The sequence below is a fragment of the Salminus brasiliensis genome, chromosome 19, assembly GCF_030463535.1.
Source record: "Salminus brasiliensis chromosome 19, fSalBra1.hap2, whole genome shotgun sequence".
NCBI classification, from domain to species: Eukaryota; Metazoa; Chordata; class Actinopteri; order Characiformes; family Bryconidae; genus Salminus; species Salminus brasiliensis.
Genome location: NC_132896.1, coordinates 24,461,284 through 24,482,743, shown reverse-complemented (window position 1 = coordinate 24,482,743; position 21,460 = coordinate 24,461,284). Strand labels below are relative to the sequence as shown.

Here is a 21,460-nt window from a genome sequence, read left to right as displayed (position 1 = left end):
TTACAATATGAATTCCTCTAACTCTAAACTATCAATTGCGTGGCAACCAACGGCAAATGAATTAAGCAATTGGGCCCAGAGCAACCCAACAGACTGAATCACAACAGAGCAGAAATCAGTAGCCTGACGTTTTCTTTCCAGTGTAGCTGTCTGTTTTAGGTTTTTGTTTTTTGCTGGTTATAAGGAGGCAAGTCAGAGCAGGGATGAGGTCATGCATTTACGCACATAATGTCATGCTTTTGCACTGCCCAGTGACAGGCAGGCAGGCTCAGGCTGACCGATATCAGGAGCAGAACAGCCCTATCAAAGAGCACATTATTCTCAGACAATGGACTGAGACATGGCCATACCCAGGAAATTGTTTGTCAGAAAGGTGCATATATCCTGGCTGTTTTCAACCTTTTGGTTAATACCTGATAACATTTTTGCCAGCAAAACCTCTTTCATACTGGAATCAGCTTTTCTTTTCAAAAGCAGCGCAGCTTGTCTCAGATTGGCAGAAAAGGCCAGCACCCATTAACACCATTTTAAAGCATTACCTTCACTAATAATCATCCAAAACTATTAGTTAACACAAGTACTTACAATGTTAATCAAAATGTGAAGACTTATACAAAGTATACAATCAACTTCAAATGAAGTTTTCAAGCACTAGACTGTCTAATTTCAGTTCAGATGAAAGCAGTGAAACTGCAGTTTTAACATGCACCAACAAATCTCTCATCTGAAAACTGGTCACTTTACTGGACATGTCCCAGTGGTTTGCTTAACCAATTCCAAATCTCTCCAGGAGGAAACCCTGCATTTAATTATAATCCAATACCTAGATATTTTTATGGGCGGTTCTCTTTACAACCAAATTTGCCAATGCCAGTTCTTTTTTTTAATGTGCTAGTTTGCTCCATATGTTCAGTTAACCCTGAACACACTAGCACAGGTACCTTCTATGGATCACATTTGCAATACTAACATTATTTGCTCTTTAACTGGCACATTTACATTCTTAAATGAAAACTTAGATGCTATTTAAATAACATTAAATAAGTAACATGTAACTTTAAATACACATACACAAATAAATATACATAAAGTGAAAAAGAAATAGTTTTCTTCTCCACAACAGTTCAATAACTTCCTCAGTCTTCAAACCATTCAATCACAACGTTGCTTTGTGTACCACATTAGGTGTTTTTTTTAATTGCCAATTTGAAGACCAATAACAAAATAACATTAGAAAAGTGAGTTCCTTAAAACATTTGCAAAGCTCTCATTTGGGAGTATTATTATTTATAGTTATCCTCCAAGACCTGCTTTAGTGAAATCAGTGTTTAACGATGTTAAATCAGGAGAGCTGGTGATGGAATTAAACATTCACAAAGTTACTAGGAACATCCAGGAGAAATCTTAAACCTAGTATTGTTTGTCCAACTAGCTCACAAGAACCCAACTACTTTCTTCAAAATGAGAAACTCGTTACTTTTAACCCCACTGATGTTACTTTAGTTATGATATGGCATAGTGTCTTTAAAAGCAAAAACACTCATTTTACAGAGATAAATGGTATTAACAATGTGCTTGTGTGACTAAAACTTGTGCCCAACACTCTATATATACGAATAAATAAAAAGGAAAAAATAAAAAAAATAAACAAAAACAGCACCACAAAGCAAAGATGAGGAAAATTCTACACTTTTTCTTTATTAAGAGACATCCAGAACATTAGATAGGGTACATGGACACCTGCACACTTCAATAAAGGTTAGAATTTCATCCTAAAAAATGTCATCATTTAGAAAATCTTGTATAACAGCATAGCCTTGGATGAGCTGCTCTCATTTAATTTAAACAAAATATTCTTTTTTCCTGTTTTTGTTCTTTTTTTTCCTTTTCTTTTTAACTGCAGGGTAGGTTGAAATAAAGATCAGCCCATGTAACTCTGCCCCGGAATGTTTTCTGATGTTTTTTTGTTTTTTTTTCCTCTGTATTCCTCTGTCTTATGAACAATACACTGAAATGAGAAAAAAAAAATCTAGTACAAGAAACAAAAGGAAGGAGACTCACTGCACATATGTAAGGTAAAAAAAGAGAAAAAAAATCCACTCATTAAATGGTAATATAGTTCAGATAGAAGGAGGGTAGGGTGGGTGGAAAACAGGACAACACTCAAACTGTAGAAGCAGGTTTGCTCTTACTACCAGACAACCTATCGACACTCATGAAATGCAATTTAAAAAAAGTTGTTTTTTTTTTTAGTGTGTTCATCTCGCAGACACTTGATATGACCACTGCAAATCTGCAAGGTGCTCCGCGTTTAGCTTTAAGTTTGTGCTAAAAATCTGTATCGATACTTATAAAATCATTGATAAAAATATTCCTCTGTTAACAATACGCCTGGAAGAGAGGGGCAATAACATGAGACCGGGAGCGTTTTGGGAGGGAAAAAGAGAAAAAAGTGGGGCAGGGGGAAAAGTGGAAAGGAAGAGAGGGCCAATGGGAGGCAGTGGTGCTACTCAGATTTTGCTTCCTCCTTGGTTTCTTCAGGAGTCTCCTCAACCTGATAAAAGGAAAATTTAATGAGTTTGCACATATGCAAGCATTAGTTTACAGAGTCTGCAAAAATATATAATGAAGTTATTGTACAACTGTAACAAAGTAGCAAGTAGTCCAAAACAAACAGCAAAAAACTTACAGCTGAACTTATGTATGCTAAATACACATCAACATGTTATAACACTTGGAAGATGTCTATGTACTGAAAAGTTCTCATTTCTTCTTATGACTGGAGGAACACCAATTCCGCTGTCCCATGTTAGCTGTTCAATACCACCTTGCAGGCAAAGAGACATTAGGCAATTATACTTAAATGAGCTACAGGCCTGAACATATAATACTACGTCTCATTTACTTCAGGAAGCAAACCTGTTCTTTTAACTGCATTTACTTCTCTACACAATACAAGCATGTTTCTCAGAGATTCCTAATCCCAATTAATGAAGGTCCCCTACACCCCAAAGGTGTGTATGAGTGTGCAACTTTACCGCATTGGTTTTGGATTCTCCATTTTCTGAGTGGTTCTCCTCATTGGCCTCTGGCTCTGTGGACTCCTTGGCCTTTGCCTTGCTCTTTTTGTCCTCTTTCTTGTCTTTGACGGCTTTGTCTTTCTGTCAGGGACATAAACAGAGAACATTTGTACTACATTTTTCACTATTCAGGCAGAGAGATATCAGCAGTGCAGTTTGACTACATATCTTAATAACCTGTAATAATTATTAATTAATATTTCAATCCGTATTTTTTCCCCATAGCAATAATCTATAGTTAGGAAGGAAGATTATATCTTAAGCACCCTTTTATAATGTAACCTCTTAAACCCTGAGGGCATACTTGCGTTACCACACTATAGCTCCCTACTCTCATTAGTACATAACAGTTAAGCCCTATGCTTAAAACCTAAGTAATATGCATAGTGTTTAGATGGTATTAAGGATTGCATTCTGCATTATAAACAGTCCCTGATTAAATTAATAATAATTTTATCAAAGAGGGTTATTGCCATAATGCTCTACCAACTGTTTGTAATTTTGTTTTTACAGATTTAACTTGGAGAATTCAATGCAGTCACTGACTACTGTGCTTGCAGATGCAACACTGATTTATGACTAGTACTTTTGTACTTACCTTAGCTGTCTTTTTTGGTTTTGGTTCAGGCTTGGGAGGAGCCGGTCGCTGTAAAAGAAACAGTCAACTATAAGTGATCTGTTGTAAAAGTAAATAAATGAGTGACAAATCAGAAATAAAAGGGAAAATAATAAGGGTGTTCATAAATTGGGCAATTATAACAACTGCAACTTAATGTTGTAATATATGTAGGACGACAAATACAAATTATAATAGAATACAAAAGATATATTTAGCTACTTACTGCAGATAACCGTGCAGATCTCCTCTGAGGCTGAAGAGAGAGAATACGTCAACACATTACACAAGAATATCTTACAACAAATACCTGTAAAATGCAAAGCAAATACTTGCCTTGGGGAAGAAAAAAAATAATAAAAATGAAAGTTAACCAAAAATAAATAAGAAAAAGTTGAGAGGAATAAATACCTCCTCCTTTGCGTCACCTTCAGCTCCCTGTTGAGAGTGATCACAAGACACAAAGTGAAACAAATTGAGTATCAGGAACTTTACTGTTACTCCTATAATCACACCAAAGAGAGCATTTCAACCAGCAGCTTTACAAACTAATCAGAGAAGTCTGAATCCAGCAGTGATCACAAACTGTGTCCAATAATTTTATTAGAGTTGGGTTCAGTGGACAATGGGAGTGTGACATCTCTAACACCCCTTATTAGTTAGCCCCATCTGGTCAACCAACCTTTGCAGAAATTCAAAAAAAATCAGGGAGGGAGATGCGAGAGAGGGGGAGGGGCCGACCTGAACAACCACAACGCCATCTGCTGCAAGCAGGGCGCAACTGCAGCCATCTGGCAGCGCGAACAAAGGGAAAAAATAACAAATATGTCTTTTTGCGGCGATAAGAGTGCACCATGATAAGTATGGTCGAAAAAACGATTCGTAAGTCGATTTTTCGAGTGCCTCTGGAGTCCGTTTGTGCGCTTGAGACGATAAAAACGCCGTTTGTTCTTGGTCATTTTCACAGTGACTAGTTGAATCTGCAAAGCATGGCTGCTTGAGGTTCACCAGCATGGAGACCAAGCTGGATTTCAGACTCCACCGAGCAAGACTGCTTGGAGGGGGAAGAGCACCCGTGCACTCTCATAATGCAAAACTACGCCGTTTAAACCGCAATAAAATCGCACGTTTAACAACAAATATTTCTGGGAAACACGAGATTTTGCTAACAAAATGAATTCGCGTAAAAGCCAGGTCTTGTGAAGATGGCTTTACAATAAACAGCGAGCTATCAATGGCTAACTGCTTCTCTGATTTCACAGTAAAACTATCTGCACACGCGGAGGGCTACATACCTTTCTTTTGGGCATGTTGGATTCCTGAAGGGTGTCTTTGAAAAACTACTAAAAGCGAGAGTTTTAGTTGACGACGCACAGCATATACGTGACCGTCTCCTTATCCTAAATACAGTAGTAAACACACAGGAGCATTAGAGCTAGTGGCTGAATGAGGGGGAGGGGTGCGGCTAAGACGTGATTGATGTGTGCTCGGCCAATCAGAGCTCAGCGTTCGGAGCTGCGAATGAAGAAGAATAACCAAGCCGGTGTTTCTCGTACCCGCCAAATGCTTGTTGCCTGAGCAGAGTTAAAGGGTTAAGAAAGTCACACAATTATCCAGTGCATCGTTTTAGCCTTTAAACCTGGGGCTTTCTGCGTTATCTTTCCCTCTTAATGCGTACTCTTATTTGTGGTAGCTAGCTATATTTTAAGAAACAGCGGGTCGTTATTGATGGCCGTTTGATAGCGAGTCTTCGTAAAGGTTTATGTCGAGCCTTATATTCAGCCGAGGTCCAAAATGGCGCCCTCCTTGCCCGGTGCATTCTCGCCGGTCTTTCCCTTTTTGCCAAATTCACAGCCCCGACAAAAAAGGAGCCTCTATTGTACTCGGAGGCGAGAAGCCGCCTGTAGGTGGCGTCATTCGCTCTCGTTCACTAGTAGATATTCTGTGAGAGGCCATTTGGGCAGATTGGGCCTCAGCAGAATACAGGCTGAAACAGAACTGACTACTTTCTCTTAGGAGGCGAAAAAAGAGACTTATAAATTATACAGTGGTGGTGTAGTTTTTTTTTTGTTGTTTTTTTTTTTTACATTAAAATGTGGACGAGAAGAAAGAAAATGCTTGCAGGAAATTTTAGAAAAACGTTTTAGGTTTTTTTTGTTTGTTTGTTTTGGTTTTGGTTTAATTTGCCGAAAAAAAATCGGTGTCAGAGAAATAAGGGTCGAGGGAGGTCTCCTCACAGACTGGCACACTTTAGCTTGGGGAGTAGCTGAATGTAGTGCATATGTTGAAGCAGCAGTTAGCTAGTGCTACCTTTGTAGGCTAGGCTGTGTTGATGCTTGAATGGCTAATGCTAAAAGAGTGGAGCTGGATTTAATTTAACGTTAAAACCACACACACACACACACACACACACACACACACACACACACAGGCAGACAGATAACGTTTTGCATATTAGCAGTGTACTATTATCGAGCAGGGGAGGGGTAGGAGAGAAAGGAGGCGGGGAAGTTGTGAAGTCCATCTAGAGAAGACTGGGAGGACTAAGCGGTCTGTACAGACGTGCAGACTTCTCACGCTGCGAGGCCACGACAGCCAGCGATTTGAACGAGGGAAAGTGCACCTCCATCCACCTCACTGTCATTTCCACCGGCCTCGAAAGCTCGCCAGGGTTTCCTCCTCTCGGTTCGCTGTCTCGCAGGGCTTTGAAGATCATGGTGATCAAAGTTTACATTGCGTCGTCGTCCGGATCCACCTCGGTAAGCGCACTGACAAACGGCTTACATATAAAACCGCGCGAGCTCGATGCTAATGACTGATGGACGAACTTTGATCTGTGAACAGTTACAGCGGATTGGAGGCTAGCTGCTAACAGCTATGCCACAGTGCCGCTTTTCTGCAGGGTGTTGCTTTATGAACCGGACCCCGTGCTTTAGGAACTAGTTACAGGATGTTGCTGAGAGATTCTGCTCACATTCCTCCTCAAACAGACATAAAGGCTGTGGTAGAGGTAAAGAGAGGCAGAGCAGGATGCTGTTCCAGAAAAGCATCTCGACCAGGCTGTTCACGAACATGGCCAGCATAGGAAGTCGAGAGATAGCTCTCAATAAATAACTCTAAATATGGCATTGAACAGGCAAGTTTTTTTTTTTTTGCCCAGAGTGATGCAGCCATTTCCTGAGTCTGTGTGTCTGTCATCGTCACCTAGACTCAAGCCCAGATATCAGAGACCTGAAAGAAAGAACCAGCTTTCCTGTGATGGCAGGTTATATAGCTAGTAATAATGGTGTTGTAAAGCTGTGTTAAGGGAGTGGTAGGAGCTGCTTTGGGTGGACAGAAGGTTTGCAGTGTCATTTTTTTAGTTTCATTTTTTTTAACAAACCTAACTTTTAAACTTAATTGAGTCTATTTGCCATCCTTAGTCTGGGAAATGAACTTTTGTTGTCATTAAAAACATCACCCTTTGGTGATCTGTTCCCCAGTGCCACAGTCTGCAGACGTGACTTGGGTTTAGCTGGCTCCTCCTAATTTGGTAAGTTAACAGATGATGCTATGCTTAGAGGACCCAAGTTATGTAACGCCAGAGCTCACCTTTTAGAGCTCCAAGCAAATGCACCTTTGGGAGTTTTGGAAGTTAGACGTCATAGCATGGAGAAAAGAGCATGAGTTGGTGGGCTGGAGTGAATTTGACCAATGCTGGCTGTTTCCATTACTTTCCAGAAAGGACAAAGTGTGTTCAATGCTAATCTCAAATAGAGCTGGTGATTTAAAAGAGTTTGGTCTCAGGTTGTTAACTCTATATAAATAAAAAAAAACCCTGTTGGAAAGATTAAGTGCACCAGGGTTAATGTGGTTGTGTGTTTCCTGTTACACACATGCCTTTCACTACAGTCTTTCCCCCCCCTTCGCTCGCTCGCTCCCTCCCTCCCTCCACACTCCATTAATGTACTATGCTGATAGGAACCAGACATTTGGCAAGTTTGATGCATCTGAAAGCAGCATTACAGAAAGTTATGAATATTCTGTCTGATGCCGTTGTTGTACATTAGGTCTGATATGACATTTTTGGCCTAAAACTTACTTTAAACAACCTTAATGGTGGGGCGTTACATGCAGGACCGAAAACAAACAGTTTTACCATTAACATCATCTACAATGTTGGAAAAAGGGTGTGCACTAGTGTGGAAGACTTCTTGTGTTTTCGTGTGCGTCATTGTGCACACACATGCCTTTAACTACAGTGACTCATTTATTTTTCATCAGTTTATTGCAATACATTAGTAAATGAATACATTTATCTTATGCAAACTTTTGGGCACCCTTTACATGTCAAATTACATGTGTTGTAAGTAAGTTCACATCCTTTGCACATCCTCTGCAAACCCGCACATGCTAAACTGTTTGCTAGCGTTATTTAACACATTGCAAATACATGACATGCAAAAGTAATGGTGTAAATGTACAGACATTTTCCACTATGTTGAATAAACAGGAAGTCAGCTCTCAAATGTGCATTTAATGTGGATTTAATACTGGTCTGCAGATTTGACTGAGGCTGGAGGAATGTGTGTCTGCTCTCATTTAAAAGCTTCAATCCCTATGGGCCCTATGTTCACTAGAAGAATTGGAGATGCAATTTCTGCATTTAAGCATGCTCACTCTTGTTGTGTTCAGATGCATCAACCGCAGAAAAGGTTTGGTGGTAGTTTGGTGCTTGAGTTTACCCACAACGTCTAGCTTCCTTTGTGTTTCAGAATTTTATTACGTGATGTGATGAAATGTATGAGGTGTTTTTTTTGTTGTTATTGTAAAGTACATTTAAAACAATCATAAGTTGGTAAAACATGCAATGTCCACTGTTTAAATTAAATTTTGCACGAAACAAAGTTACATATGTCAATTTAGATATCAAAGAACAATTTATAATAACTTTCAAAGTTCAAAAGTCTTTGAATATCAAACATAGTCAGTATGCACATCTTGGATATAGTTACATTTTCAGTTTTTTTATTTGTATCAGCATTGGAAGGTGTGAAAAGAAAAAATAATACTGCCATCAGATCACAGTTCCCATATTGGTTTATACCTACTGGAAAAATTATAAAGTGGGCTCATTTGTTGTAGGGTTTAAAATGTTTAAAAATTAAACTTCAATTGCATATCTCATCAACAATTTCCCTTTTACCATGGTAACCTTAGGGGTTACAGGCTTCATTATACAGCTGCTATCAAAATGATTTAAGCCCTAGTGCATTTTTGTATTAGCAATTAACCAATTCTCAGCTGCAAGAAACCAATCAAGCAAGAACAAATTTAATAGCTCAACACAACTGATAGAACAAGTGCTTTCTCCAAATGCAACACAAAGTGCCACTTTTAATGACTACTGCATTACTTAGTAGAGCACCCTTTTGCGGTTATGACCTGCTGCAAACATGAAACTTAGTCAGACACCAGCTTCTGGCACCGTTCCTGAGGAACTTGGGTGCTTATTCTTGGGTTTGCATGGGTTTGCAACCTGCCAAAGATTTTCTGTCATGTTCAAGTCAGACTGTGATGGCCACTCCAGAATCTTCCAGGACTTCTTCTGAAAGCAAGCCTGGTGGACTTTAAGGAATGCTTGGGATCTTTGTCCTGTTGGAAGGTCCAGTGACGCCCATGCTTCCTCACAGAAGGCCTGACGTTTTCTCGTAGGATTTCCTGATACTTGATTGAATCCATCTTGCCCTGCACACACTGCAAGTTTCCAGTGCCAGGGAAAGCAAAACAGTCCCAAAGCATTGCTAACTGCATTGCTTCACTGTAGGCGGGGTGTTTTTTCAGTGTATGCTTCGTTCCTCCTCCTACAGACATACCGCTGATCCATAGGCCTAAAAAGTTCTGTTTCTGTTTCATTGTTCCACAGAACAGAATCTCAAAACGTATTTATATGATTTTAAGTAGACTGGAGCTTTTCTTGTGCTTTTGGGTCAGTAGAGGTGAACAGACATGGAGATCTTCAGCGCTTAGTGTGCGCCTTACTGTGCAAACTTGAAACCTCTTGCTGCAGGTCATGCTTGCACACTCTCAAGGGTATTTGATCACCTGTCTCTTTAAGAATCTGGTGGCATCCAGTGATGGCTTCCTCTTTCTGCCATGTCCAGGTGATGTAGCCTTGAACTTTTAAACTCTTTTTCTAACGGTATCTCTTCCCTGAACTTGACTGAACTTGAGTCATATTTTTACATTCATTTAAATGTCATAGTTAACAAATCTCTAGCCAGTCCAGGTATTTGAAGTGTTTTCTTTCAAGCACGCCTAATACAATTAATAAAGCCCTTGATTTGCCACCTGACTTGCAAAGCTGTGCTGAAAGTTTGTATATTTGCAGTGCAGTGGGGGAGGAATAATTGGGCCATTACACCAATATTCATCTAAAAGAAACCAAGGTCTGGGTGAAAGATAACCGGAAATGTCCCAAGCAATAAAGCCTGCATACAGTATATTTAAGCTATAAGATGCAACAGTGATCTGAAGTCTGCTGTCAGTCAAATGCTTTTCAACCATTGAACATCAAGGAAAGAATCATGTACAATACATGATTCCCTAACTCGCAGACAGCTGCATACCTGAGGTAAGAAGTTTGTGTGGACAGCAGGTTAGTTGACCTTAGAAATGGGTCTCGGCCCAGTTTCTGTAATATGGTGTCACATAACGCCTGATAAAGCTTATTTTACCCTTAATTTTGTTCCAGTCTTTAAGCTGTTCAACAGAAGTGCAACAAAGCTTGTTCTCTGTTTTCAGTAAACAAATTAGCAGCATGGTGTGAATCAACTTTCCTTATTTGGGGAACACGTAACTTAGAACTCAAAACCCTTTAGATTGCAGAAAAAATGTGAAATGCTACCTCTTACATAACACAAGGAAAATTCAGACACTATTTATTTTTTTCCTAGCTTGATTGAGCAATCGAGGTTACAGAGACAAAGATCAGTGCAATACTTGAGTGTTTGTCACAGTTGAAGTCAAAATGTGTCCAGTATACACCAGTGACTTTGTAGACAACTGTTCCTCCCATATTTCATCTGAAGTCCTTCCTCTGGAGGTATTATTAGTGAGTATGTCACCCTTTTCTGCCCCAACAGTGCACTGATCTAGGAGGTCTGTGTATTGAATATTGGAACATTGCAGTGAGGATTTAATTGCATACATAAGAGCAGAGTGAGGTCAGGTACTGATGAAGATAAAAGTTCCATCTAACTCACCTCAAAGGTATTTAATGGTGTGCCGTTGCTCCAGAGTCTGTAATTCCACTGCTCCACAGCCTTTATATCCTCATGTGTGTCTGCTCTATAGTCCATGTCCCATTTTATTGGCAATGCCTAAAGTAGCTGAAATCAATATTCAGAAGGGATGTCTGGATACTTCTGGACATGCAGGATTTCTCAACTGTTTGGGAAGCATTCACAGAGCTAGCTTACTGTAACACTTTAGCTGTTGTTGTTCATATATTTGTAAAATGTAAAATTATGGCTGTGCTCTGCTACTAGATTGCAACCGTGACACACCCCTATAAATATTGTATTACATAGTCACTACACTTAGTCACTGACAAGCAAAGTGACCTTCATTTGCTACAAAATGTTATACATTTCTTGCACTATAATCAGCAGTGTTCCCACATTTCCTAGTTATAAAAGCGTGTCATCTGGCAATAAATGCTTCTGAGTATGTTGACTCATTAGGCGCCTTCTGACATTGTCTACAGTAAAGTGTGTTCTGAGCAGGGAATTGGTCTGGAGGAAAAACTGTTCCAGCACAATGAATGCAGTATTATATACAAATATATACAGTGGCTGGAATTCACACATATCAATTACTCTACTGAACAACAGACAGTCTTTGGAACTTGGTACATAATCTTGATATGTTGATTATGGTATATACATGTTATTACAGATAGGGATGCACCGACACCCAAATAAGATATAATAAGCTTGAAATAACAGCATTTACTGGTTGAGTAACTGCACATTTTAAAAGTTCCAAAAAAAGAAACATGCAGGTAGGGAAGCATAATCTTGTTAATCTTGACCAAACAGCTTTTTAATTGTTGTTGAAAATTTTCAGAGCAGTGAAAAGATTACCTTTTGGCTTTAGAACCACATGAAAACAAATATAAAAATACTAATATAAAAGTACCATTAAATGTCTGTTTATGACTGGGTTTTACTGGTTGTTTAAACGTTTGATTTCATAAAGTATGCAAACAAAAATGTTCAATGTGGAAAAAAATAAAAATAAATGCTAGTTACAGATACAGTCACATATAGTGTTTACCTATAACAGTTTGATGTTACCATTGCCAGTAACTGTTGCGACCGATGCTGCAGTGTTTGATGATATGTTTTCTTGCTAATTTAAAGTCTTGACATGATACATTATAGTATTTGTCATTTTAATTACTGTGGATGGTAACATGACACTGTTATATTACTGGATGTAATCTTTTATGCTAAAGTGCAACAACATGTTTATGCCATGTTTGTATTAATATTATGTTGTGCAGTGGTCTTCAACCCTGGCCCTTGAGGCCCATTGTCTGTCTTCTCTACTCCCCGCACACCTGACACAAGTAATCAGCTCACTGACAAGTCTTTGCTGAGTTTAAGTGGGTGTGTTCAAACAAGCATGTGCAGAGCAGTGGGCCTCCTGGGCCAGAGTTGGAGACCACAGATGAAGCAGGATTCAAATAAAATGTTACTCATTCCTATGACGTTTTACTGTATTTGTGTTCATTTTTATGTTGCTCTCTAAATGATTGCTGCAATATTCTTGTATTTGTAGAACATTTCAAATGCGCTGTATACAATTTCAGTTTAATACACTTTTTGTAGTCAAATTCAGCAAATGTTTTCTAATGGGTTGCTTGCTCTCCAGTCTGTTTGCATGCTTGGGAAAAAGTCTGGTGTTCATACCTAGCTCTGGCTCTGTAAACGGGAAATAAACAAAGTTGCTTAGGTTGAGCCACACAACACCATTCCAGCCAATCAGCAACAGGGGGCGCTTGTGCTTGTGGGCAGGGCAGGGGAGACTGAGTATCTAGCACTTGCTAGCTATTTGTTGAACATCCCGCGTGGTTGAGAGAGAGAAGATCGAGAACCATCCAAACCATCTATTCCTGCTCTGTACCTTTGTTTGGCTCATTTGGCTGTTTCACAGAAATGTCAGTATTGTTTTGTTTGCAAATGTTTTTAAATAGATTATTATCTATGCTAGGCAATATTTAGATGGACAAGACCATCAGCCGGCAGGCTAATCCTGTGGTAGAGGAGGTGACTAGCCGGCACACTACCACTGCAGTAATGATGTGGGACGAAGCCGATAGCCAGCCCACTATCACTCCTGTCGAAATGTTGGATGAAGACGTTAGCTGGCATGCTAACACCGTGGTAGCGATGATGGATGAGGCCGGTTGCCAGTGTGTTTTGGATGCTGTATTTGTGTTTGCTGTCTTTCGGTCCACAAGCTTAGTGTTGTTACTGTATGAATTGGGTGGGGGGCAGAGCTTCTGAAGGGAGCACTGTATTTGTTTTGCTGTTGAGTTCAAATATATCAGCAGTTGTTCTCCAGAATAATGCCCAGCACCTTTAAAAGGCAAAGAGAGACATTCAAAATTTCAGATTGTATCATGGTTCCCAATGCAGTACAACCACTACTGACTTTTACTAAAGAACCGTCAAGGAACAAGCAATGTAGATTTTATGCCTGACTAAGATTTGAAAAAGCAGATGTAGCATTAATAGAGAAACACAAGAGCACAGGTGAGAACAAAGTATGTAATACTGTAGTACTTGAGCTACAATTATATAGTTAAGACAAAAGCACTGTTAGATCTCCCTTTGGTCAGTTAAAAAGTAGTGCTAGCATAAACAAACTGGGTTGGCTGAGAAGCTTATCATTTGTTTACTGTCTGCATTGCAGCCTACACCCATGGTTTTACTTAGAACATTAGATCCAAAAAGAAGTAGAGAGGTTTTTGGAATTATCCTTATCATTATTCTTTTTGTTAAAACTCTTTTGACTATAACCATGGATGTTGATTTTCAGTAGGAGATTACTCTAGATAGTCCAGCTAATTTTAAATGTCTAAATATGTTAATGGCTAACGATTTTGTCCTTCTGTCTGTTCATTGAAGAAGAGAGTTAATTGTAGCGAGGATCAATACTGCAGGCCATTACAGGAGACTGACTGATATTGATTCAGTCTTCTCCCTGTGGCTGTAACAGTAGACCCTGATGAGATAAATCCAGTATGTACTGTATCAGCCGAGCCCTGATCAAAGCATGAGTGAAATTACATCATGCTGAAATGATGGCTACTGTTATCTTGCAGGCTACGAGGATGGCTACAGTAATAGACAGACAAAACAAGGAGCACAAGGAGCAGTCACTGTGCTCAGTCCTTAACATCCTCTGGATTCAGGACAGTTCACAATGCCCCTCTTTGTTTACCATAATAATATTATCTGAGCTACGGTAATGTGTGGTGTAATTGAATGGAATTCTAAATTTGGAAGGGCTAAGGTTAACATTGTACTGGAGTATTGTTTTGTTCATATGCTCACATTTCAACACTGCATCACATTTTGACTTCCTGCATTCCACACTTTCTGATAAAGAAATGGGAGGAAAATTCTGGAGGTTGTTCATTCCCAGGAGCAAGAGGGAACAAGGAGAGGTTTGTTGATGCGTCCAGTAAAAACAGCCTGCACCTTTGCATGCTGCTAATATTCAAGAGAGGGAGAAAGAGAGAGGGAGAAAGAGAGAGGGGGAGGGGGGGAGGGGGGGAGAGGGAGGGAGGGAGGGAGGGAGGGCGTGGTACAATCATCAAAATAGTGAAGACAATTTTTTTGGCTTATCCACCCTAAAATTTTGCTTTTACTTGGCTTCTCTACAATGACGTTTTGTGAGTCGTTCTGCTCCTAAAGAGCGTCTGAGTTGGAGGCGAATGTTGCTATCCTCTTACATTCTCTCTAGAGAGCTTGCGCAATGACTGCTGAGTTAATGCTGCAGCCTATTTCCAGGCATTCCATAGCCGTCCAAGGCACAGCACAGCTGTTGGCTGGTTTTGCATGCGTGCTCTATGTCTCCATATAGTGATACATTTAAAATAGCCTGGTTTACATATAGGCAAATGTGTTTTGCATAAGTCGGTTTGGCGTGGTAGACATTTGAGACGCGTACCTTCTAGATGAATCCTGCTGCAAAGTCAAGTCAGCTTATGTTTTACAGCATTGGCTTCATATTTTAGCAAAAAGTCTTGTCTTGTAACAGAAAAAAAAACATTTTGGTGCAAGTTTATTGCGGTCTAAGAATTATTATCAAGTAATTACATGGAAAACAGTAGGTTTTCCAAAAAAAAAAACACTTAAGGATTCAAGTAGTTATTTTGATTTGCCATAGTTTATTACAGAACTTTTTCCAAAGAACTCCTTTAAAGAAATCCTTTGTTTTAGGTATATTTATAGTATATACTGTGTTTTTACAGGCAAAACTGCTAAAGTAAATAGTTTTAAACAGTTTGCATTTTTCATGTCTGCTTAAGACTGGAAAAAGCAGCTGCAGCATTGAGAGAGAAACTGGAACACAGGATAGAAAACGATGACCTCACACCAGTCAAACAGAGAAAGTGTGTCCGCTGAGGTCCAAGTCCTTTGGTCCTTATAAGCATTCCACAGCCATATCCTTGTACTTGAAACTAATAATCTTAAAAAAAAAAAAACAACAACTTTGTGCTCTGTTATAGCATTGTAGTAGACAGTAAGCAATGTCCTTTGGTCATATAAAACAGAGCAATCATAAACAAACTGGGACGACGGTGATGCTTATCATTTATTTACTCGTCTGCAGTGCAGCCACCACCCATTCAAACAGAGTTAGAGATTTCACGTTTGAAACCACTGGCAGTTTAATGGAGTTTAAATAAGACAGATTTCTGTAGTTCCCTATTTTCCCTATTATTCATTATATGTCTGGACTTCCCTGTTGAGGTAACATGAAAACCAGAACAAGTAGCTCGCATGGTGTACAGACTTAACCCACTCTACAGTACTCTCCTGTCTGTCTGTTTTTCTATCTGGCAGTTGTACAGCATTTGGAAGTTGGCCATGGCTGACTTCCCCACAGCAGGTCCTTATTTGGTTTGTGCTTGACCAACTCCCTCCTCCCTTGACTGAGTCCCACTAGATCTCCAGGCTTCCGTCTTTCCTTCTAGGGTCATTCTTCTTTCTCAGAGCCACCCACTGTAGTCAGAAAAGCCTAGCACCTTAAAACCTTGCAACATCTGACTGATAGCTCTAGTTGCTTTCTCATAGGCATAGGCAAATGAACTGTCTTGCTGGTTGTGATTTGCAGGCCTTTATTTCAAAATGCATATTATTAACAATAGCATAATAATGACAGCATTCTATTAGTCTGAAATAAATCCCAGGTTAGTTTTGCAGCATGACAAACAGTATGGATTGCTACAAATTTGGACTGTTAACTCCCAAGTTGCTGCAACTGGCAAGCTGGATTTGGTGCTACAGAGGCTTTTGAAAAACATCAGCATTAGACTTCACACCCAATAGATATCAAATACTCTCTCTCCTAAGCCTTGAAATGACTGGTGTGCTGTTTTTGGCTCTTCCTGACTCAGGCTTTGAATTTCAGAGACAGTGCAGATTAGTAGTAACGTACACAAGGTCACATTTTTGTGTGAGCATAGTAATATTTTAAATATCAACTTCTTTTGTATATATTTTTCAAAGACTAAGTTATGGTTTTTGGTTTTTGACTTGTAATATTAATGTTTTGTTTGGTAACATGCATGCAACTCCTTCTCCAAAAGTAATCAGAGCTGTGAAGATCTGAGGAAGTGAGAAAGTAAGCAAAGCCAAAGTTAAGAACCATTTCCTCTGTCCAACAGTTCTCTGCATGCAACTGTGATAATTGTTATGTGTTCTTGTGTTCACAAAGAAACGTCTTGTTCTGAAAGTGGGAGCACTGAGGTCAGTTACCCATCATGATAAGAACATCCGCTTAGGGTCACTGACTCAATCTTCCATCCTCTGTCTTTGCCCTTAGATCAAGAAACAGCAGCAGGACGTCATGGGGTTCCTGGCAGCAAATAAGATCGAGTTTGAGGAGTGTGACATCGCAGCCAACGAAGAGAACAGGAAATGGATGCGGGAAAACGTACCTCAAGACTCCCGGCCCGCCACAGGGAACCCCCTTCCACCACAGATTTTCAACGAGGAAAGATACTGTGGGGTCAGTCCTAAACACAGTCTATCTAGATTTGCTGTCCTGAAAAGCTGATTCTGTACAATGTGTTACTGCCTGTTAATAATTCTGCTCTGAAAAAACAACAGGCTACTGTTGCATCTTCCCTCCCATTTCACCCACTTCAAATATTTCGTCTGTGTTGTGATGCAATTGCATAGACTCCTGACAGAGCTTGAATGCAGCCAAGCCTGCTCCAACAAATGAAAAACAAGCAGTGCCAAATTCCATGGACAAAGGCAGCAGTAGCTTTAGGACAAATACAGCTGGAGCAGGAGGCTGGGAAAAGACCTGCCCTTTGCTTTTGCTTTCTTTTGTGCATGTGAGATTACAGCACACAGTCCCGTCCCCCCCACATATCACATACACACAGTCCTGAGTGTATCAGTTTTCTGTTGTTGTCTGTGCCTCAGCCAGCGACACAATGCTTGCATGTTGCATTCAGTATGCCCCTTGCTGTGTTTGTCTGGCTTAAGCCCTGAAAATGTGTTCTGTGAATGAGCCATGCTCTCAGAGTGAACTTCTATGATTTTTCTCTTTGTAACCCCTCCCCCCACCACAGAACTATGAGGCCTTTTTTGATGCCCGAGAAGACAATGCTGTGTATGCATTTCTAGGCTTGACTGCTCCCCCAGGTTCAAAGGTATGCATTTTAAAACAAACCCTGAAAAAAAGACAAGGACTCTTTATTCCCACCTCACATATTATAAATGTCCTCGCTTGCTGGAATGTGACTGTGTGCGAACAACAATAATGGCACAGAGTTTAGCCGCCCTATCGGATTTGGCAGGCCGGGTGCCTGCCCCCGCTGTGTTGGTACAACCCTGCGGAGTAATGGCCCTGTCCAGCTCTCAGCAGCCCCAGCGTTAATTAAGCTGCTGCCCCTTCCTAAAGGCCAGAAGCATGCCTCAGTGGGTCCAGAATCTTGTCTGATGATCCCAGACTATGTTCCAGGCACCCTGCCTGCTATGGCTGCAAAATGTGTCACTCCTTAATCACACTTCGCAATGCTAAAATCGCAGTAGTGTGTAATATGCAAATTATCAGTAGCCCTACTGCTTACTCTGCCCTTCTAAGTGCTGAAGGAACCTGGAGACTAATAATTACTGTTTACCGCTGACCTCAGAACATGAGCATAAGGGGTGAGCTTAGCATCTATTCCTATCCGTGTCACAAGCAGAAGCAGAAGTTTTCTTCTCTCTGGCCCCCCTAGATGACTGGTGGGGAACTGAAGTGGGTGGGGCACTTTTCTATTTAATGTTCTCATATGATTTAACTTAATTTTACACTCAACGACAACTGCCGTGAAGCAGCCTTCTTGGCCACAACTGCAGGAAGGAAGGTTTGTCTATGCTTAGTTGCCAGTTTAATATAGACACGTAACTTAGTGGTGTTACCAGGTACCCCAACCACACAGCTACTGACTATAGCCTTTATGTTACAGCACAGTTTGTCAGATATTACTTGTCTCATGGGATGTTATCATAATGACAGTTCAATACAAGTGCAGCAACATAAATGGTCAACTCTGTATATACTGCTGAAGGAAGACTAGCTGGATGTTAATTTAGGTGTTCCTAAATATTACTTCGGCAGCATTCATTCATGCAAAAATGACCCTCTTTTAATGTTATGGATAATATAAGCTCACCGGATAAAAAACACCAATCCTGTAAGGCAAAGATTATATGTGTCTCTTTAGATAGCTGTTCTTTTCCACAATGTCTGTGCACATTTAATTTCACCTGTAGTTTCAGAGTGAGCTCTGGTGATTTTCAAATGGTGTAATCCTTACTGGGCAGGACCGACACTGTTATTAGGGCAAGCGCACACCTAACTGAGTATTAGAGAAAAAACGATGCATGGGACTCTTTTTCGTCCAGTGTGCTTCTCAGTATTTGCCTGTTTCAAATGCTAAGGAAGTTTCCATTTGATCAGCCAATATTGGCTAAGAACAGGACTTTCTAAGCTCATGCCAGTAGCACTAGGTTCAACAGTAGTAAATCTTTAACTTGTCATTGTTTGACCTGAAATGTTCTCTATTCTCTCTCTCGCGCTCTTTCTCGCTCTCTCTTTCTCTTTAGGAGGCAGAGGCGCTTGCCAGGAAAGAACAGCAGTAGTCCACAACATCTTCCATTACCCTCTATATTCTCCAAGACTGCAGCTAGACTCCAGCGCTTCCCCTCCTCACATACAGTGATCGCAAATGCAACTACCTGCTCTGTCCTTTCACTCCTATCAACATTCCACCACTATCACTTTAGGCATTGCTACCCCCTCCAACACAAATAGACGGCCTGTTTTTGTCCACCCTGCTCCTAAGCGTCTTAAAAATTATTGTCTTACGACAGTGGATTAATCATTCATGCCAGTTATCAGAATGTCCTACAGTATGTGCCATCTTCCTTGAGAAGTCCAAACACAGATCTGTTGTTGAGCATACACTCGTATTGTGGTATATGTTAATGAAGTGCCATTTGCAAGTACTTAAATAACCGGTGCCTGCATTGCAACACACAGAATGCACTTAGAATTCATCCGAATTTTCATCAGAAAAGATTCCCTGATAAATAACGTTAAAGGGCTATATAAGTAATAGTTATGTCTTATGTATTCTTAAATGTGTTGCTCTGGTGTCAGAGTCTATTGCTGTAGTCTTAAATCTGCCATTTTGTATGGAAGGAGAATGCTTTTGTCTTTTGAGATTGTGGTGACTTTTAAAGGTACACTAAGTAGAAATGTTGACAATTCTGTGGTCAGCAGTGAACCTTGTAATATGAGTCAGCATAAAATACCAGGTTACTATAAACATGTAACTGAGCCACTGGTTTCAATTCTGTACATGAATTGTGTTGTGTAGTAGACTATAGACAGGTGACCGAGGAAGAACCTGAATAAACGATGGAGAAATGTAATGAGTGTAGAGGTTTCCAGACAGGTGTGCTTCATGATACAGTTGAGCAATTACCATCCTTCCATGGTCATGGTCACAGTCTGCCCACAACTTTTACAAGAGGGTTGCCCTCATTACTAAGATGAATATACATTTGATAGTTGGTTAGGTGAGTATTTATATAATCACCACATTCTCAACAAGTAGGTGATTCTTTGTGTGGTGTACAGCAAGAGGAAAGAACAGGCCTGAATGCTTGATCTCTCCAGTCACTGAATGGTTTGTGTGAAAGTGATGTTAATGGTAATGCTATGGTCCTCACAGTCACCAGATCTCAACCTAGTTGAACACCTATGGGCGAGGTTGGATTGGTTGTGATCTTTCATTATCAAAACACCAAATGCAGGTCCTATGGAAGAATTATGTTTTCTCAATCCAGTACGGTCTACTGCAAGGATTTGTAGAATCAATGCCAAGGCATCCTGGAGCTGTTCTGGTGGCTTGGGGTGACCCAAAACCTTATTGAACTGTTTCCCCAGACATGGATTAAACTTAGTCTTTGACTAAATTGCAAAACCAATAGTATTTCACCAGTGAAAAGGTATTTCAGTGTAACTCTTAAGCCTAATCTAGGTCTGGGATACTGTCCCTATGTGTTAGTTAGAAGTAGCGTGGCTTCTCTGAAAGGTCCACACCACAATGAAATGCTTTCCATGCAGCAGACAACTTCTAGCGTGTCCAAAGGCCGCTCATGGCTTCAAATGAAATTCAACAGCACAAATATAACTTTACTTAGTGTACCTTTAACTCTTTCTTCCGAGTGTCTTGATAGTGTACATTTTTTTTTCTATTTTATGAACAGGAAAGGTCATGCCAAAAAAAAGAATGATATTATCGAAGGGAGCAGGAAAATAAAACATTGTTTCATTAAACTGTTTCTTCCCATTTCTTGTCAGGAGACGGTCTCACATTACATTAATTAAACTTTTAGGGAAGAACTGTCAGATACAACTTCCCATCTACAAGGAACGATGTAAACATCCCAAATGTAAGAGAACTGCTGACAATGTAAAACAGTACATCTGAATATAAAGAAAACTGCTATTACGTTTATATTCAAACACATTTTACAATACAGTAAGGAAGTTGTTTTGTGGTGTTTTGTGGATAGTCGTAAACTTACCTTCATGACCAATAGCTGACAGACTATTGGTCATGCCCATGAGCTAATTACACAGGCTTTTAGGAGTTGAAGTCCATTAAAAATAGGAAGTCTGCTAATACAATTAATCCACAAGCCAAACTGCATTAAATTACTAATAAAATGTGGCCTGATCATTGTCTATGTTACATTTATAGACAAACACACCATCAACAGTTAAAAAAAGTAAGTAACACTAATTGGTGCTGACCAATCTATTCCTCTCAGGAAAATTTGCTTAGTGTCTATCGTGCCTTAATGCAAACAACTTTGAGGAGACATGTTAAAGAGGAAGTTGGAAAACGCTACAAAAGTACTGAAAAATTGCTTAGAAAAAATAGGACTGTTGCTAATTCCCAAGGAGT

The 21,460-nt window shown here is 39.9% G+C and overlaps 2 protein-coding genes across 2 annotated transcripts; one reads left to right on the top strand and one right to left on the bottom strand.

Moving 5' to 3' along the window:
- Positions 1–1,673: 1,673 nt before the first annotated feature.
- On the bottom strand, positions 1,674–5,189 carry hmgn6 (high mobility group nucleosome binding domain 6). Its single transcript, XM_072663358.1, has 6 exons — positions 4,992–5,189; positions 4,108–4,134; positions 3,923–3,952; positions 3,679–3,726; positions 3,039–3,161; positions 1,674–2,554 (listed from the first exon to the last, which is right to left on the bottom strand). Exons 1-6 carry the CDS (start codon positions 5,004–5,006, stop codon positions 2,507–2,509), a joined length of 291 nt encoding a protein of 96 aa, XP_072519459.1. The 5' UTR covers positions 5,007–5,189; the 3' UTR covers positions 1,674–2,506.
- Positions 5,190–6,212: 1,023 nt separating this feature from the next.
- sh3bgrl (SH3 domain binding glutamate-rich protein like) lies at positions 6,213–20,826 on the top strand. The gene is made up of 4 exons (XM_072663873.1): positions 6,213–6,455; positions 16,804–16,989; positions 17,564–17,644; positions 19,086–20,826. The coding sequence occupies exons 1-4, from the start codon at positions 6,411–6,413 to the stop codon at positions 19,119–19,121; spliced, it is 348 nt and encodes a 115-aa protein (XP_072519974.1). The 5' UTR covers positions 6,213–6,410; the 3' UTR covers positions 19,122–20,826.
- The last annotated feature ends 634 nt before the right edge of the window (positions 20,827–21,460 follow it).

Bases quoted from the DNA above. Each gene is read 5' to 3' on its own strand.
- hmgn6 (XM_072663358.1), bottom strand. The intron at 3,727-3,922 runs GTAAGTAGCTAA...TTTCTTTTACAG, and splicing joins GATCTGCACGGTTATCTGCA to CGACCGGCTCCTCCCAAGCC. The intron at 2,555-3,038 runs GTAAAGTTGCAC...TCCTTTTATCAG, and splicing joins GAGAATCCAAAACCAATGCG to GTTGAGGAGACTCCTGAAGA.
- sh3bgrl (XM_072663873.1), top strand. From the start codon at position 6,411: ATGGTGATCAAAGTTTACATTGCGTCGTCGTCCGGATCCACCTCG. The intron at 16,990-17,563 runs GTCAGTCCTAAA...CCCCCACCACAG, and splicing joins ACGAGGAAAGATACTGTGGG to AACTATGAGGCCTTTTTTGA. The intron at 17,645-19,085 runs GTATGCATTTTA...CTTTCTCTTTAG, and splicing joins CTGCTCCCCCAGGTTCAAAG to GAGGCAGAGGCGCTTGCCAG.